At 42.6% G+C, this 18189-nt stretch overlaps 1 protein-coding gene across 2 annotated transcripts in view; it reads left to right on the top strand.

Moving 5' to 3' along the window:
• The window catches only part of LOC118393411 (electrogenic sodium bicarbonate cotransporter 4-like), a 60913-nt gene that overhangs the window by 16085 nt on the left and 26639 nt on the right, over positions 1 to 18189 (top strand). The window contains exons 1-5 of one of the 2 annotated variants that reach the window (XM_035786056.2): positions 13018 to 13107; positions 15213 to 15342; positions 15759 to 15919; positions 16452 to 16607; positions 16897 to 16977. In XM_035786056.2, the coding sequence (XP_035641949.1) occupies positions 13092 to 13107; positions 15213 to 15342; positions 15759 to 15919; positions 16452 to 16607; positions 16897 to 16977 (544 nt within the window). In that variant the 5' untranslated portion in view covers positions 13018 to 13091. Of the gene's footprint in view, positions 1 to 13017; positions 13108 to 15212; positions 15343 to 15758; positions 15920 to 16451; positions 16608 to 16896; positions 16978 to 18189 lie in introns of those variants that run through there. The other variant, XM_052461758.1, reaches the window with a different exon arrangement.

Consider the following 18189-nt stretch of genomic DNA (forward strand, 5'->3'; position numbering starts at 1 on the left):
ACATCCCGCTTGGAGTTTGCCAAAAGACATCTAAAACTCTCAGACCATGAGAAACAAGATTCTCTGGTCTGATGAAACCAAGATTGAACTCTTTGGCCTGAATGCCAAGCCTCACGTGTGGAGGAAATCTTGCACCATCCCTACAGTGAAGTATCATGCTGTGGGGATGTTTTTCAGTGGCAGAGACTAGTCAGGATTGAGGGAAAGATGAACGGAGCAAAGTACAGAGAGATCCTTGATGAAAACCTGCTCCAGAGCGCTCAGGACCTCAGACTGTGGGCGTAGGTTCACCTTCCAACAAGAGAATGACCCTAAGCACACAGCCAAGACAATGCAGGAGTGGCTTTGGGACAAGTCTCTGAATGTCCTTGATTGGCCCAGCCAGAGCCCGGACTTGAACACTATCAAACATCTCTGGAGAGAACTGAAAATAGCTGTACAGCAACGCTCCCCATCCAACTTGACAAAGCTTGAGAGGATCTGCAGAGAAGAATGGGAGAAAGTCCCCAAATACAGGTTTGCCAAGCTTGTAGCTTCATACCCAAGAAAACGTGAGTGTAACGGCTTTCTTGTGGAGAAGGAGAGTCGGACCAAAATGCAGCGTGATGATGATTCATGATATTTTAATGAAGGAAAAAACTATACATGAAGAAACTACAAAATAATGAAATGTGAAAACCGAAACAGCCCTATCTGGTGCAAACACAAAGACAGGAACAAAGACACTAAGGACAATCACCCACGAAACGCACAAAGAATATGGCTGCCTAAATATGGTTCCCAATCAGAGACAACGATAAACACCTGCCTCTGATTGAGAACCACTTCAGACAGCCATAGACTTAACTAGAACACCCCACTAAGCTACAATCCCAATACCAACACACCACATACAAAAACCCCATGCCACACCCTGGCCTGACCAAATAAATGAAGATAAACACAAAATACCTCGACCAGGGCGTGACAGAACCCCCCTAATGTGCGGACTCCCGGACGCACCTCAAAACAATAGGGAGGGTCCGGGTGGGCGTCTGTCCATGGTGGCGGCTCCGGCGCGGGACGTGGACCCCACTCAATCACTGTCTTAGTCCTTCCTCCTCGCGTCCTTGGATAGTCCACCCTCGCCGCCGACCATGGCCTAGTAGTCCTCACCCAGAACCCCACTGGACTGAGGAGCAGATCGGGACTGAGGAGCAGATCGGGACTGAGGGGAAGCTCGGGACTGAGGGGAAGCTCGGGACCTAGGGGAAGCTCAGCACTGAGAGGAAGCTCAGCACTGAGAGGAAGCTCAGGCAGGTAGCTGAATCCGGCAGATCCTGGCTGGCTGGCAGTTCTGGCAAATCCTGGCTAACTGGTGGATCTGGAAGAGTCTGGATGATTGGCGGATCTGGAAGAGTCTGGTTGACTAGCAGATCTGGAAGAGTCTGGCTGACTGGCGGATCTGGAAGAGTCTGGCTGACTGGCGGATCTGGAAGAGTCTGGCTGACTGGCGGATCTGGAAGAGTCTGGCTGACTGGCGGATCTGGAAGAGTCTGGCTGACTGGCGGATCCTGGCAGACTGACGGATCTGGCTGCTCCATGCTGACTGGCGGCTCTGGCTACTCCACGCTGACTGGCGGCTCTGGCTGCTCCATGTAGGCTGACAGCTCTGGCGGCTTCTTACAGACTGGCAGCTCTGGCGGCTCCGTGCAGACTGGCAGCTCCGTGCAGACTGTCAGCTCCTTGCAGACTGGCAGCTCCTTGCAGACTGGCAGCTCCTTGCAGACTGGCAGCTCCTTGCAGACTGGCAGCTCTGGCTGCTTCATGCAGACTGGCAGCTCTGGCTGCTTCCTGCAGACTGGCAGCTCTGGCTGCTCCATACAGACTGGCAGCTCTGGCTGCTCCATGCAGACTGGCAGCTCTGGCTGCTTCATGTAGACTGGCAGCTCTGGCTGCTCCATGCAGGCCGGCAGCTCTGGCTGCGCTGAACAGGCAGGAGACTCCAGCAGCGCTGTAGAGGAGGATGGCTCTGGCAGCGCTGAACAGGCGGGAGACTCCAGCAGTGCTGTAGAGGAGGAAGGCTCTGGCTGCGCTGAACAGGCGGGAGACTCCGGCAGCGCTGGAGATGAGGAAGGCTCTGGCTGCGCTGAACAGGCGGGAGACTCCGGCGGCGCTGGAGAGGCGAGGCGCACTGTAGGCCTGATGCGTGGTGCTGGCACTGGTGGGACTGGACCAAGAACACGCACAGGAAGCCTGGTGCGGGGAGCTGCTACCGGAGGGCTGGGGTGTGGAGGTGGTACTGGATAGACTGGACCGTGCAGGCGCACTGGAGCTCTTGAGCACCGAGCCTGCCCAACCTTACCCGGTTGAATGCTCTCGGTCGCCCTGCCAGTGCGGCGAGGTGGAATAGCCCGCACTGGGCTATGCAGGCGAACCGGAGACGCCGAGCGCAAGGCTGGTGCCATGTAAGCCGGCCCAAGGAGACGCACTGGGGACCAAATGCGTAGAGCCGGCTTCATGGCATTTGGCTCGACACTCAATCTAGCGTATCGCGGAGCTGGAATATACCACCGTGCGCACCACAGCATAACACGGTGCCTGCCCGGTCTCTCTAGCCCCCCGGTAAGCACAGGGAGTTTGCGCAGGTCTCCTACCTGGCATAGCCTGTGAGCCCCCCCCAAGACATTTTTGGCGCTGACTCTCAGGCTTCCATCCGCGTCGCCGTGCTGCCTCCTCATACCAGCGCCTCTCCGCTTTCCCCGCCTCCAGTTCTTCCTTGGGGCGGCGATATACTCCAGGCTGAGCCCAGGGTCCTTCACCGTCCAGTTCGTCCTCCCATGTCCAGTCCTTCTCTCGCTGCACCTTGGGGCGGCTACACTCCCCTGGTTTAGCCCAGGGTCCTCTCCCGTCGAGGATTTCCTCCCAAGTCCAGAAATTCTTGTCGCGCTGCTCCTGCTGCTGCTGTTGCCTGTTACCACGCTGCTTGGTCCGGGTGTGGTGGGTGATTCTGTAACGGCTTTTTTGTGGAGAAGGAGAGTCGGACCAAAATGCAGCGTGATGATGATTCATGATATTTTAATGAAGGAAAAAACTATACATGAAGAAACTACAAAATAATGAAATGTGAAAACGAAACAGCCCTATCTGGTGCAAACACAAAGACAGGAACAAGGACACTAAGGACAATCACCCACGAAACACACAAAAAATATGGCTGCCTAAATATGGTTCCCAATCAGAGACAACGATAAACACCTGCCTCTGATTGAGAACCACTTCAGACAGCCATAGACTTAACTAGAACACCCCACTAAGCTACAATCCCAATACCAACACACCACATACAAAAACCCCATGCCACACCCTGGCCTGACCAAATAAATGAAGATAAACACAAAATACCTCGACCAGGGCATGACAGTGAGGCTGTAATCGCTGCCAAAGGTGCTTCATAAAGTACTGAGTAAAGGGTCTTAATACTTGTGTAAATGTAATATTAAATTTCTAAAATCCTGTTTTTGTTTTGTCATTATGGGGTATTGTGTGTAGGCTGATGAGGGAAATCCATTTTAGAATAAGGCTGTAACGTAAGAAAATGTGGAAAAAGTCAAGGGGTCTGAATAATTTCCAAAATGCCCTGTATGTATCCGTTAGCAATGATGCTCATGACAACGCCTTCTGGTAGATGAAAGGCTTTCTCAAAAAACCTTCTAAATTATATGTTAACTACAAAGTAGTCTATGCATACCTGGCTGAATGGTATCATGATTATTTACATCAATCCAGTGGTGATTTGTTCAGCAAACTCTGCAAATCACATGTGTGCTTCAGAAACATCACTAACCAAGCAAGGCTCTTGCTGGTAGCACCTAAATTAAAAGGTATCTACACCCATAAATCTACATTTCTGAGATTCTTCCCAGACCTAAAAAATAAAATGTCTCCTGATGTGGTTTAATCATTGTTGTGGACTTAGAACCTCCAAATGAGTTGTTTTTCTCTTTTTTTAAGTGTGATTTTGAGACTGAAAACCAGAAAAACAGGGAAAATCTGAAACATCGAAAACCAAAATGGAGAAAACAGAATAACGCAAAAAATACAAATGGTTTTATAGGACCCTACATCATATGGCTCAAGATCTATTCCTGGGTTAGTTTTACTTCTTTTGCCAAAACAAAAATGAACTACAGTAACTGTTGGCATTTAATTTTCCCACTGTATCGAAACCGAACAGTAACCTCCAAAAACCACAATACGTACTGAACTTTCAGTTTGGTTAACGGTTACACCCCTAGTACTGAACCAACTTTACTGTACTGTACTCTTCTGTGCTGTGCTATGCTGTACTGTACTGTACTGTACTATACTCTACTTTTATTTATTGTATTCTATTTTACTGTCCTGTACTGCACTGTATGGTACTGTACTGTGCTGTCCAAACTTGTGAACCCAACTGTGGTTTGTGACTACTATGATTTTCCATTGTAGCCAATTCAATTGCAAAAATTCCGTTACCAATTTTTTGGGGAAATTCTTTTACCAATTTGTTTTAATCACTTAATAGTTCATAAATACAATTTAAATAAGTAAAAACACTAACTAATTGATACGTCTACCTTTACTTGGTACTTCTGTGAACTTTCATTATCCTTCTTTCTCGTGAAGGAGAGAAATCAGAAAATATCATAAAGATATGTGGGTTTCTGGTAACGGAATTTTAAGGCACACGAAAATGTTTGTTAAACTTACAGAAGGCAGAAAATGTAAGACCCCCTTTCCATCTGTTTGACCAGAAATCAAAGCCTTTGTTAATTTCTCATTTTTAGGATGGAAAATAAGTTGAAAGAGTTATGTATGCCTTAATTTCTCAAAAATATAGACTATTAGCATTTTCATTTGACACCCAATTTGACATGCTCCTATGAACTTCACGTTGGTGCTCTTGGGTACTTTTACATGGAAATGTCTGTATGTCTAATCACACATTACATCACAGGCATGTCATGATCACATCAAACACATGGTTTCCATTTGTTTGATACCATTGCATTCACTCCACAAATGAGTCACATCACACTTCAGTGACGCTGAGTGCATCATAACAACGCTAGCCAGCTGTTATCTCCCTTGCGAAAACTGCAAATGTTGTCTTGTTCAGGGGAGTGGATCTGTGACTCTTACAGTAACCAAAATAGAGAGACTAAAATATCAAATAAATCAGGTGGAGTTGAAATTGCATCCCTTACCCAGAACACTCAGCTAGTTGAATGGAATTGAGGATGTTTTCACTATGTGAGGATGTACACATTGCTCAATGTGGTGTAAATGAGTTCACTGCAGCACAATAGCTTGAATACACAGTTGTTCTTTTCAGTCAGCTTGTTAGCTGATTTAAGAGGGCACCTACACAGCTGCAATCTTAGCAGAGGGCTATTATACATACAATAATAATAGGAACAGTAAGTTTGAATATTTGAGAGAGTAAATACAAAGACCTTCAGGACAATAAAGTGTTAGGAGATTATATTTTATTTAACTAGGCAAGTCAGTTAAGAACAAATTCTTATTTACAATGATGGCCTTGAAAAAGTGGGTTCAGGGACAGAAAAAACAGATTTGACCTTATCAGCTCAGGGATTTGATCTAGCAACCTTTTGGTTACTAGCATAACGCTGTAACCACTACGATACCTGCCACCCCTCAATGAAAGCTTAGAAACCTTAAATAAAGAACATTTAAAATCATTTTGATGTAAACCAATCTCTCTTGTGTGAATTAAACTACTATTTTATATTATTTATGTGTTTTTTTTATTTAACCTTTATCTAACTAGGCAAGTTAGTTAAGAACAAATTCTTATTTACAATGACGGCCTACCAGAAGGCAAAAGGCCTCCTGCGGGGACGGGGGTTGGGATGAAAAATGTAATTCAATTAAAATATAGGACAAAACACACATCATCACAAGAGAGAAAACACAACACTACATAAAGAGAGACCTAAGACAACAACATAGCATGGCAGCAACACATGACCGCACAGCATGGTAGCAATACAACATGACAACAACATGGTAGCAACACAACATGGCAGCAGCACAACATGATAGCAGCACAAAACAGGGTACCAACATTATGGGGCACAGACTACAGCACAAAGGGCAAGAAGGTAGAGACCCCCATACACCACGCAAAGCAGCAAGACACTGTGTTTGTAAACTGTTTGTGTCTACAAGTTTCTTAGAGTTGCTTACAGTTGGTTAGGGTTTTTCAAAGTAACATATGAAATTAAGTTGACTTTGTTGTACCAAATGTTAGTAGCCTACTTTGTTCTGCCTATTAATCGTACCTAACTACTTTGTTAAATGAGCCCTCTAACCTCTCAACCTTGTCCAATGCAAGTGGATAGGGAACAGAGCACACATCCAGGACCTCTATACCAGGCAGTGTCAGTAGAAGGCCCTAAAAATTGTCTAAGACTCCAGCCACCCAAGTCATAGACTGTTCTCTCCGCTACCGCATGGCAAGTGTTACCGATGCACCAAATCTGGGACCAACAGGACACTGAACAGCTTCTAGCCCCAATCCATAAGACTGCTAAATGGTTTGTTAAATAGTTAACCAAATAGCTACCCGGACTATCTGCATTGACCCTTTTTCACTAACTTTTATGTCACATCACATAAGTTGCTGCTAATGTTTTTCATTCATCATGCTACCGAGTCACTCTATCCCTAGTTATATGTATATATCAGTGGCGGTTGGTGCCGTTTAAGATATATATATTTCTTTCATGAGCATGGCCTTATTTCTATTACAGCATATTGGACTGTCATTCATATTCCATTCACCCAGCTCAATGTAACATCAATAGGTTTAGGCGGTCCTTCTGTAGCTCAGTTGGTAGAGCATGGCGCTTGTAACGCCAGGGTAGTGGGTTCGATCCCCGGGACCACCCATACGTAGAATGTATGCACACATGACTGTAAGTCGCTTTGGATAAAAGCGTCTGCTAAATGGCATATATTATTATTATTATTATTATTAGGCTACTACATGATTCTTGAATTTTCCCAATACCCATCAAGAGGTTGCTACAATCTAGCATATGAATGAAAGTTTACAAGTCGAGAGAAATTTGAGTAATCAAGGTGACAGATTCAATACCGCATTGCACAATCTTGCCTGCATCTAGCTGATCTACGGTCTAATCATTAGTCTAACCTGTTCAAATGAGATTTTCAATTGGACAAATTCAGATTTGTTTATCCCCGTTTCGCTCAGTTTGCTTCCGTTTAAGAAACGTGTTTCAACAGAATCGGCGGAATGAATACACCCCTGATCACACGCAAACACAGTTCACTTTCACAGCCGCCACATACATACAACATGATCCCTTTAATTCTTATATAATTCCTTCTGATATCTACATGCTCTCCTCCTCTCTCCTTTTCCCTTCACTTGTGGACTTCAGTGCACAACACCTCAGCTGTCAGTGACCAGGTGAAAAAAACCTTTCCAAGCCAAACCTTCGTATCATAATCGTTAACCGCTACACACAGCCTACGTTGTCACCATATTAGCTAACATCATAGTCAACATAGCTACTAGAACTAACACATTAGTAAACCAGCTACAATCATGCAGTACAGTCAGCATGCAGTTTAGCAGTTACACTGGCGGGCCTCGGAAGCAATAAATGTGGATAGGTCAAATAAAAAGGAGCAGACATTGAATATCCCTTTGAACATGGTGAAGTTATTAATTACACTTTGGATGGTGTATCAATACACCCAATCACTACAAAGATACAGGCATCCCCTCCTAACTAATTTGCCAGAGAGGAAGGAAACTGATCAGGGATTTCACCATGAGGCCAATGGTGATTTTAAAACAGTTACAGAGTTTGGTGGCTGTGCTAGGAGAAAACTGAGGATAGATCATCAACATTGAAGTTACACCATGCCCAAACCGGATGTGCGTGTGTGTGTGTGCGGTATCGTGCACAAATTGATTTTGTCCACCCAAACCAAACGTGATCACGACACGCAGGTTAAAATATCAAAACAAACTCTGAACCAATTATATTTATTGGAGACAGGTCGAAAAGCATGAAACATTTATGGCAATTTATCTAGCTTGCTGTTGCTAGCTAATTTGACCTGGAAAATACACATTGAGTTGTTATTTTACCTGAAATGTACAAGGTCTTCTGCTCCGATAATTAATCCACACATAAAATAGTCAACCAAATCGTTTCTAGTCATCTCTCCTCCTTCCAGTCTTCTTCTGCTTTGGACTTTATATGGCAATTGGCAACTAACTTTCATAATAAGGTGTATTACCATAACCGACTTCAGTTCATCTGCCCACGTGGGTATAACCAATGAGGAGATGGGAGAGGCAGGACTTGCAGCGCGTTCTAACCTAAATGACAGAATGAAAAAAGGAAGCCTGTGCAGAATAAAAAATATTCAAAAACATGCATCCTGTTTGCAATAATGCATTAAAGTAAAATGCAAAAAATGTGGCAAAGAAATTAACTTTATTTCCTGAATACAAAGTGTTACAAAACATCACTGAGTACCACTCTTAATATTTTCAAGCATGCTGGTGGCTGCATCATGTTGTGGGTATGTTTGTCATCGGCAAGGACTAGGGAGTTTTTGGGGGATAAAAAGGAAGGGAATAGAGTTAAGTACAAGTTAAATCCTAGAGGAAAACCTGGTTCAGTCTTTTTTCCCAACAGGCACTGTGAGACAAATTCACCTTTCAACAGGACAATAACCTAAAACAGAAAGCCAAATATACACTGGCGTTGCTTACCAAGACGACATTGAATGTTCCTGAGTAGGGTTGTAGGGGGTCATGAAATTTTGTCAGCTGTCATGCAAAAGTCTGCCAGTCTCACGGTAATTGATCGTTAGTTAACATAAACAAGTTTAGCATCTCCAGGCCTCCATGCAGACAAGCTGCTAATGTGCGCCTTTGGAATATCTACATTTAAAAAAGTCCAATAAATTAATTTATCTCAATAAATCCATCATTCATTTTAGTCAGGTCTAAAGAAATATTATTATATGAAGAAAATATATTTCAGAAGAACAGAATATGAGTTGGCCTATTGTATGTTATCTGGCTATGTTCTATGCCATAGGCTGTAGACTTGTTCATTTAGCTGACAATACAGTGCCTTGCAAAAGTATTCACCCCCCTTGGCATTTTTCCTTTTTTGTTGCATTACAACCTGGAATTCAAATGTATTTTTTATTTGGAATTCATGTAATGGACATATACAAAATATTCCAAATTGGTGAAGTGAAATGAAAATAAAAAAACTTGTTTCAATTCTAAAAAATAAACAATGGAAAAGTGGAGGGTGCATATGTATTCACCCCCTTTGCTATGAAGCCCACGGAGCACCATTAAATACATTAATAAAAAATGGAAAGAATCTGGCACCAAAACAAACCTGCCAAGAGAGGCCCCCCACCAAAACTCACGGACCAAACAAGGAGGTCATTAATCAGAGAAGCAACAAAGTAACCAAAGATAACCCTGAAGGAGCTGCAAAGCTCCACAGCTGAAATTGGAGTATCTGTCCATAGGACCACTTTAAGCCGTAAACTCCACAGAGTTTGGCTTTACGGAAGAGTGGCCAGAAAAAAGTAATTGCTTAATGAAAAAAATAAGCAAGCACATTTGGTGTTCGCCAAACGGCATGTGGGAGACTCCCCAAACATATGGAAGAAGGTGCTCTGGTTAGATGAGACTAAAATTGAGCTTATTGGCCATCAAGGAAAACATTATATCTGGCGCAAACCCAACACCTCTCATCACCCCGTGAACATCATTCACACAGTGAAGCATGGTTGTGGCAGCATCATGCTGTGGGGATGTTTTTCATCGCCAGTGACTGGGAAACTGGTCAGAATTGAAGGAATGATGGATGGCGCTAAATACAGGGAAATTCTTGAGGGAAACCTGTTTCATTCTTCAAGAGATTTGAGACTGGGACGAAGGTTCACCTTCCAGCAGGTCAATTACCCTAAGCATACTGCTAAAGCAACACTTGAATGGTTTAAGGGGAAACATTTAAATGTCTTGGAATGGCCTTGTCAAAGCCCAGACCTCAATCCAATTGAGAATTTGTGGTATGATGTAAAGATTGCTGTACACCAGCGGAATCCATCCGACTTGAAGGAGCTGGAGCAGTTTAGCCTTGAAGAATGGACAAAAATCCCAGTGGCTAGATGTGCCAAGCTTATAGAGACATACCCTAAGAGACTTGCAGCTGTAATTGCTGCAAAAGGTGGCTCTACAAAGTATTGACTTTGGGGGGTTGAATAGTTATGCAATCAAGTTTTCAGTTTTTTTGTCTTATTTCTTGTTTGTTTCATCCCCAAAAATGTTTTGTATCTTCAAAGTGGTAGGCATGTTGTGTAAATCAAATCATACAAACCCGCAAAAAAAATCCATTTTAATTCCAGATTGTAATGCAACAAAATAGTAAAAATGCCAAGGGGGTGAATACTTTTGCAAGCCACTGTATATGCTTATAAGTCCAATGCCATTATTTTATATTATATGATTTTATAGGAAGAAGAATAAAATGTTCCTCATCAATCAACACACAATACCCCATAATCACAAAGCGAAAACAGGTTTTTAGAAATGTTTGCAAATGTATAATACATTTTTAAAAAACCAGAAAAAACGTATTTACATAAGTATTCAGACCTTTTGTCATGAGACTCGAAATTAAGTTCAGCTGCAGCCTGTTTCCATTGATCATCTTTGAGATGTTTCTACAACTGGATTGGAAATTCAATAGATTGGGCATGATTTGGAAAGGCCCACACCTGTCTATAAGATTCCACAGTTAACAGTGCATGTCAGAGCAAAAACCAAGCCATGAGGTCGAAGGAATTGTCCGTAGAGCTCAGAGACAGGATTGTGTACAGGCACAGATCTGGGGAAGGGTACCAAAAAATGTCTGCAGCATTGAAGGTCCCCAAGAACACAGTGGCCTCCATCATTCTTAAATGTAAGAAGTTTGGAACCACCAAGCCTCTTCCTAGAGCTGGTCGCTCAGCCAAACTGAGCAATCAGGGGAGAAGGACCTTGGTCAGTGAGGTGACTAAGAGCCTCTTAAACTCTTACATAGAGCCAAATGAACTTCTTTCAGGGCTGTCGATGTGTCGGCTTGGGGGGGATATACACGACTGTGATTAAGATCGAAGAGAATTCTCTTGGTAGATAATGCGGTCGGCATTTTATTGTAAGGAATTCTAGGTCAGGTGAACAAAAGGACTTGAGTTCCTCTGTGTTGTTATGATCACACCACGTCTCGTTAATCATAAGGCATACACCCCCGCCCTTCTTCTTACCAGAGAGATGTTTGTTTCTGTCGGCGCGATGCGTGAAGAAACCAGGTGGCTGTACCAACTCTGATAACGTATCACGAGTGAGCCATGTTTCCGTGAAACAAAGAACATTACAATCTCTGATGTCTATCTGGAAGGCAACCCTTGCTCGGATTGCGTCTACCTTGTTGTCAAGAGACTGGACATTGGCGAGTAGTATGTTCGGGATCGGTCCGTGATGTGCCCGTCTACGATGCCTGACCAGAAGACCGCTCCGTCTGCCGCTTCTGCGTCACCTTTGTTTTGGGTCTTTGGCTGGGATCTGATCCATTGTCCTGGGTGGTAAACCAAACAGAGGATCCACTTCGGGAAAGTCGTATTCCTGGTCTAAATGTTGGTGAGTTGACGTTGCTCTTATATCCAATAGTTCCTCCCGACTGTATGTAATAAAACTTAAGATTTCCTGGGGTAACGATGTAAGAAATAACACATAGAAAAACAAAATACTGCATAGTTTCCTAGAAACGCGAAGCGAGGCGGCGCAGGAGGTTATACCGTATTCTATCTATTTCATCTTAGCCTATGCCGCTCTGTCATTGCTCATCCATATATTTATATTTATATATTCTTAATCAATTCCTTTACTTAGATATGTGTATTAGATATCTGTTTTGGAATTGTTAGATATTACTTGTTAGATATTGCTGCACTGTCGGAACTAGAAGTACAAGCATTTCGCTACACTCGCAATAACATCTGCTAAGCATGTGTATGTGACCAATACAATTTGATTTGATTTGGATTTTATGTTTTTCAGCAGCAGGGACTGGGAGACTAGTCAGGATTGAGGAAAAGATGAACGGAGCAAAGTACAGAGAGATCCTTGATGAAAACCTGCTCCAGAGCTCTCAAAACCCCAGACTGGTGTGAAGGTTCACCTTCCAACAGGACAACAACCTTAAGCCCACAGTCAAGACAATGCAGGAGTGGAATCGGGACACGTCTCTGAATGTCCTTGAGGGACCCAGCCAGAGCCTGGACTTGAACCCGATCGAAAATCTCTGGAGAGACCTGAAAATACCTGTCCAGCGAAGCTCCCTTTTCAACCTTACAGAGCTTGAGAGGATTTGCAGAGAAAAATGGGAGAAACTCTCAAAATACAGGTTTGCCAAGCTTGTAGCTTCATACCCAAGAAGACTCGAGGCTGTAATCGAGGCTGAGGCTGAAAGTACTTATGTAAATGTAACATTTCCGTTTTTTTATACAGTTGCAAAAGTGCCTTTAAACCTTTTTTTTTGCTTTGTTATTATGGGGTATTGTGTGTAGATCGTTTCCAAATGCACTATATATGTAGAGTTATTTGGCAACGTTAGTTGTGAAAAACAAAACATATATGGATGGTCTGAATGATGCTACTATGGGCTATTGATAATTTGAGAAAGTCAGAAAAAAAGCTTGTGCTTTGTTCCCTGTTCCTCAGGCTGCACAGATGTTTTCTCATCAAGTGATCATATTTTCACCCACCAGGCTATTCTGAATTTAATCTTGTCTTTGCTAATATGTCATCTGAATGCACTCCAACATCAAATGGAGGCCGCAGGTCCGTTTTTCTATTAATTTGGGAAACCAAGTGAAATCTGTTCGGGAACATCGATAGTAGCATGACAAAATGTCACTATTGTCTGCGTGCTCGTGGAAGGAATAAAGGTGAACGAAGGAATACTGTAAAGGAGAGAGAGGAGGAGATGGAAACGCGCGGTGGTGAGATATTCTGTGGCTAAAGGTGTCTGTCCATTAATTATGAAAATATACTAATTTCCCTAGTAGGCAATTCAAAATCAAATTCACTATAATTTCTAATTGTAAACCGCCCTACACAATCAATGAACTAACAGTATCCCCTAGGGCTGGCTGTTCTCTCTCAGACTCTTGGATAGAAATGTTGGAGTGTAGCGTAAGGTAACCAATCCATCCAATGTGAATAATAATACAGTCCACACTCAAGGCGAATACTCACATTTGTTTACTTTCGGAGTAAAGGATAGACCAAGTTTGTAGCAAAGACATCTTAAAGCAGTTTTGTTGTGTGCTTTTCTGCTATGCGTAATATGTTGTAGGTTATGTATTGTGTAACAGCATCACAATAATCATTTGAATTCATGTTTTTCTTTCGTGCTTGGGCTCACAAGTCTATGCATATGCATAAGCTCCAATAGGCTATGCATGAGGTGTATTTAATTAATCATCACCTTAGAAAGCGCTGTCCATTTCGTTTTGTTGTGTTAGACTTTGAAACAACATCCGCAACGACCATGTTTTTCACTCAGTTTCAACCTGCTTTCGAACTTTCTTCAAATTGATCATCACAGTGAGGTGAGTTTTTAAAGCATGATACTTTTGCTTTGATGTCAGAGTGGTTAGAGGGACAATAGAGCACTGAGTACCAGGCCATTAACAACCCGATGGTGGTTAGGGTACTATCAATGCATGTCCTGAGTGCATAAGAGATTACCTTAACTCGCGTGGAATTTTACTGCGGTCATGACTCCCGGTGTGATGGTAATACTGTCAATGCAACAGCCCTATTCTTATGTGGCCTAGTTACAGTTTTGACATAAATCGGCTTGAAAATCTATGGCAAGACTTGAAAATGCCTGTCTAGCAATGATCAACAACCAACTGATCTTGAAGAATTTTTAAAGAATAATGTGCAAATATTGTACAATCCAGGTGTGCAAAACTCATAGAGATTTACCCAGAAAGACTCACAGCTATAATTGCTGCCAAATATATTGACATGTAGTGGCTAGGGTTCATTATTCTAAATGGCCACTTCTATAAACACCTAAACACAGGTTTGGTTCCTTATGGGTTTCCATAGATGTGGCATTTTATCATCTGGAACCTTAGCGACTACATAAGTAGAAAACTATAGCTCTACTAGGTGTCTTACATCAAGCGCCATCACCTGTCCTAATGAGATACTGACACCATTTTTACCCATAACCCCTCATTCTCTATTCTTACAGGTCAACCATAGGTGTCCACCTGGTGTCACAATAGCATCCATAAAAGGCTTCTAATATACATACTGTATTTAACATAATGAACAGTTTACATACATTCCTCTACAATAATAAGCATTCTCAATAGATTTCTATATCTTTCATAAATCAACCCAAATAAGTTGCTAACATCGAAACGGTTTTTTAACACATTTTAAATTAGATATTTCTGTATTTCATCTTCAATAAATGTGCTAACATTTCATTATGGGGTAATGTGTGTAGATGAGTGAGGGATTTTAAATCAATGTAATCCATTTTTAATTCAGGCTGTAACACAACAAAATGTGGAATAAGTAAATGGTATTTGAATACTTTCTGAAGGCACTGTTTGTCAGGTTACTGAGTTAGCCTGAGCATTGACACCTCGTGGTAGAGATCAAGCCCTCTGGTCACAGATGTTCCTGTAGGATTGATAGAAATGCTGTCACGCTCAAGATCAGATCACTGCCATTGAAGTGAAGGGTAAGACAGAATGACACATTTTTAAACTTGCTGGTCCAGTTGATCAGCTTCATTTTTCAGTTTACCACCCCTTCATCCCTGTCTGTGAGGAATTATAACAACCCAGTAAAAAAATTCAAATATTCAGCTTGACCTTTTTAAATATGAGGAAATGTAATCATCACCATCTGTTGATGCCCCACTGCTTGAAACTCCCCGCTTAATAAGTGGGTTCACAGGGAAGAGATTAAGCATGTTTATATTTCAGAGCCATAAAAGTCAAAAAGTCTCCAGAGTAAATATGAGTCTGTCAAGCAGTGATGATTTCTGACGTGTGTGTGTGTGTGTTTGTCCCAGTGTCCCCTGCAGCGGAGCGTCTCCGCTATATCCTGGGAGAGGATGATGACATGCCCAACCCCACCCTCTTCACTGAGATGGACACGCTGCAGCAGGACGGGGACGAGCTGGAGTGGAAAGAGTCTGCTAGGTGACTTCTGACCCATAAATTACACACACACAGACATACAGACACATAATAGAAACACACGCCAAAAGCCAGCCTTGACAGCCAATATCAACTGTCAAGTTCGTGCCAAGAAGTTGACTGTCTATGTTAAAGTTATAGCTATGAACTTCTGAGTCGCCTGTATTGTAGACTCATTTATATTTTAACGTGCGTATGGTGATACCAAAAGTACATTTCGTAGAACAAATGATCCCATTCCTTCAGCATAGACATTCCAGAACCAACCAATTTTGTCATGCATTTCATGTTTATTATGAATGTCTGATTGTTAGCATGTGTCATTCCCAAGACAAGCAGTCAGTGTTTACATCATACCAGTTTTGACTTGAGTGATTTGTCCCTTCCAACTCATGCCCTCTTTCTGACCTGGGGTCCAGGTGGGTGAAGTTTGAGGAGAAGGTAGAGGACGGAGGGGAGAGGTGGAGCAAGCCCCATGTGTCCACCCTGTCCCTGCACAGTCTGTTTGAGCTCAGGACCTGTCTACAGACCGGCACTGTGGTGCTGGATCTGGAGGGATACTCACTGCCTCAGATAGTTGGTGAGCATCACAAATTCCCCTTTACAGAGCGCTAATGCATGTGTAGCCGATGTGAAATGGCTAGCTAGTTAGTGGTGGTGCGCGCTAATAGCGTTTCAGTCGGTGACGTCACGTGCTCTGAGACCTTGAAGTAGTGGTTCCCCTTGCTCTGCAAGGGCCGGGGCTTTTGTGGAGCGATGGGTAACGATGCTTCGAGGGTGACTGTTGATGTGTGCAGAGCGTCCCTGGTTCGCTCCCAGTTTGGGGCGAGGGGATGGACGTAAAGTCTATACTGTTACACATGCCAAATAAGTGTTGTGTGATTCTTACCTAATGTTTAGAGATAGTACTGTTAACAATTTCAAGTCTCTGTCACAAATGACAAGGAGAGTTTTTCCCCTTCTAAGAACAGTTAGCCTCGTGTGTGCAGTGTAGTTCAGTGAGGCAAGCAGCATCCAGTAGTTGACAGGAAAGGCATTATGGTACCAACAAGGAAATAACTGTTGGTTGTGAGTGATACTACAAACAGTACTAAGACAACGTTCTCCTGCAGATGAAATCATTGAGCGGCAGATAGACGAGGGCATGTTGTCTCCTGACCTGAGAGAGAAGATCAGCTTTGTCCTCCTGAGGAAGCACAGGCACCAGACCAAAAAGCCCATCCACCGCTCTCTGGCTGACATGGGCAAGGCCAGCGGTGGTGGTGCCCGTGAGTGTCCCTCTGCTCTATGGTCAAGAATGGCCATCGGTATCCCTACACATTATAGTACTGCCGAAGGTTTAAATTTGTAGCCTACGTATACACATAAATATATATATTATGCCCACTGCACAGGCTTTCTTACACTTTCTTTAATTGCAAATTATCAACCACAAAAAATGTATGCAGTCCTCTCAGTTTTATTCAGTTGAATTAAATAAACTTTATCCCCAAGGATAAATTATAGTCTATCTTCTTAAACAGTCTTCTGTCTTCCTTACTTGAATTTCCTCCTCAGCTCGTAGTCCAGGGGCAGCGGCCGCATTCAACCGCTCCACAGAGGACCTACGCATGAAATCAGGAGGCTATGGTCGTCTGCGTGAGTCTCTCTCTCATCTTTCTAGAGCCTGTCTGTTTCTTTTTCTCTTTCTATTACGCTCTCTTCCTGTGACTTCTTGTATCGCTCTTAAAGATGCACTCTGCAGAAATCGCTCCTCCATTTCCTAGTTGCTAAAATTCTAATAGTTTGCTTAATTTCAGTTTATATGACAAAACAAGCAAGGATAGTGTAGAGAATCATTGTTCATTCTAAACGCTATGAAATATATTTTCCATAACTGAAAATATAGTATTTTCAGCTGTTTGAAGCTGGTGTACAAAACCAAAAGTAAAAGACTCAAAAACAAAACTTAAGAACGGGAAGCATATAGCATATAGAAACTTGCTTTCAATGAGACTAACAGATCTAGAACATACATTTCTTTCTGAATTTGGTCGGGTCACCCAAAAAGTGACATATTGCAGCTTTTAATATCAAATTATTTGCCGCTCTCTTTTTAGATGTGTTTGAAGCGATATAGAATACTACAGGGTTCTCCCTAAAGAATGTACGAGAGGCGTAAAAATATACAGTACCAGTCAAAAGTTTGGACACACCAACTCATTCTAAGGGTTTTCTTTATTTTTACTATTTTCTACATTGTAGAATAATAGTGAAGACATCAAAACTATGAAATAACACAGAATCATGTAGTAACCAAGAAAGTGTTAAACAAATCAAAATATATGTTATATTTTATATTCTTCAAGGTAGCCACCCTTTGCCTTGATGACAGCTTGGCACACTCTTGGCATTCTCTTAACCAGCTTCACCTGGAATGCGTTTCAATTAACAGGTGTCCCTTGTTAAAAGTTCATTTGTGAAATTTCTTTCCTTAATCTGTTTGAGCCAATCAGTTGTGTTGTGACAAGGTAGGTCTCAACACAACAACACACAAATAGATTGGTCTTCACCCTATTTGGTAAAGACCAAGTCCATATTATGGCAAGAACAGCTTCAATAAGCAAAGTGAAACGACAGTCAATCATTACTTTAAGACAAGAAGAACTTTGAAAGTTTCCTCTAGTGCAGTCGCAAAAAACACAAAGCACTATGATAAAACTGGCTCTCATGAAGACCACCACAGGAAAGGAAGACCTCTGCTGCACCTCAGATTGCAGTCCAAATAAATGCTTCACAGAGTTCAAGTAACAGACATATCTCAACATCAACTGTTCAGAGGAGACTGTGTGAATCAGGCCTTCATGGTCG

The sequence above is a fragment of the Oncorhynchus keta genome, chromosome 14, assembly GCF_023373465.1.
Source record: "Oncorhynchus keta strain PuntledgeMale-10-30-2019 chromosome 14, Oket_V2, whole genome shotgun sequence".
Lineage (NCBI taxonomy): Eukaryota > Metazoa > Chordata > Actinopteri > Salmoniformes > Salmonidae > Oncorhynchus > Oncorhynchus keta.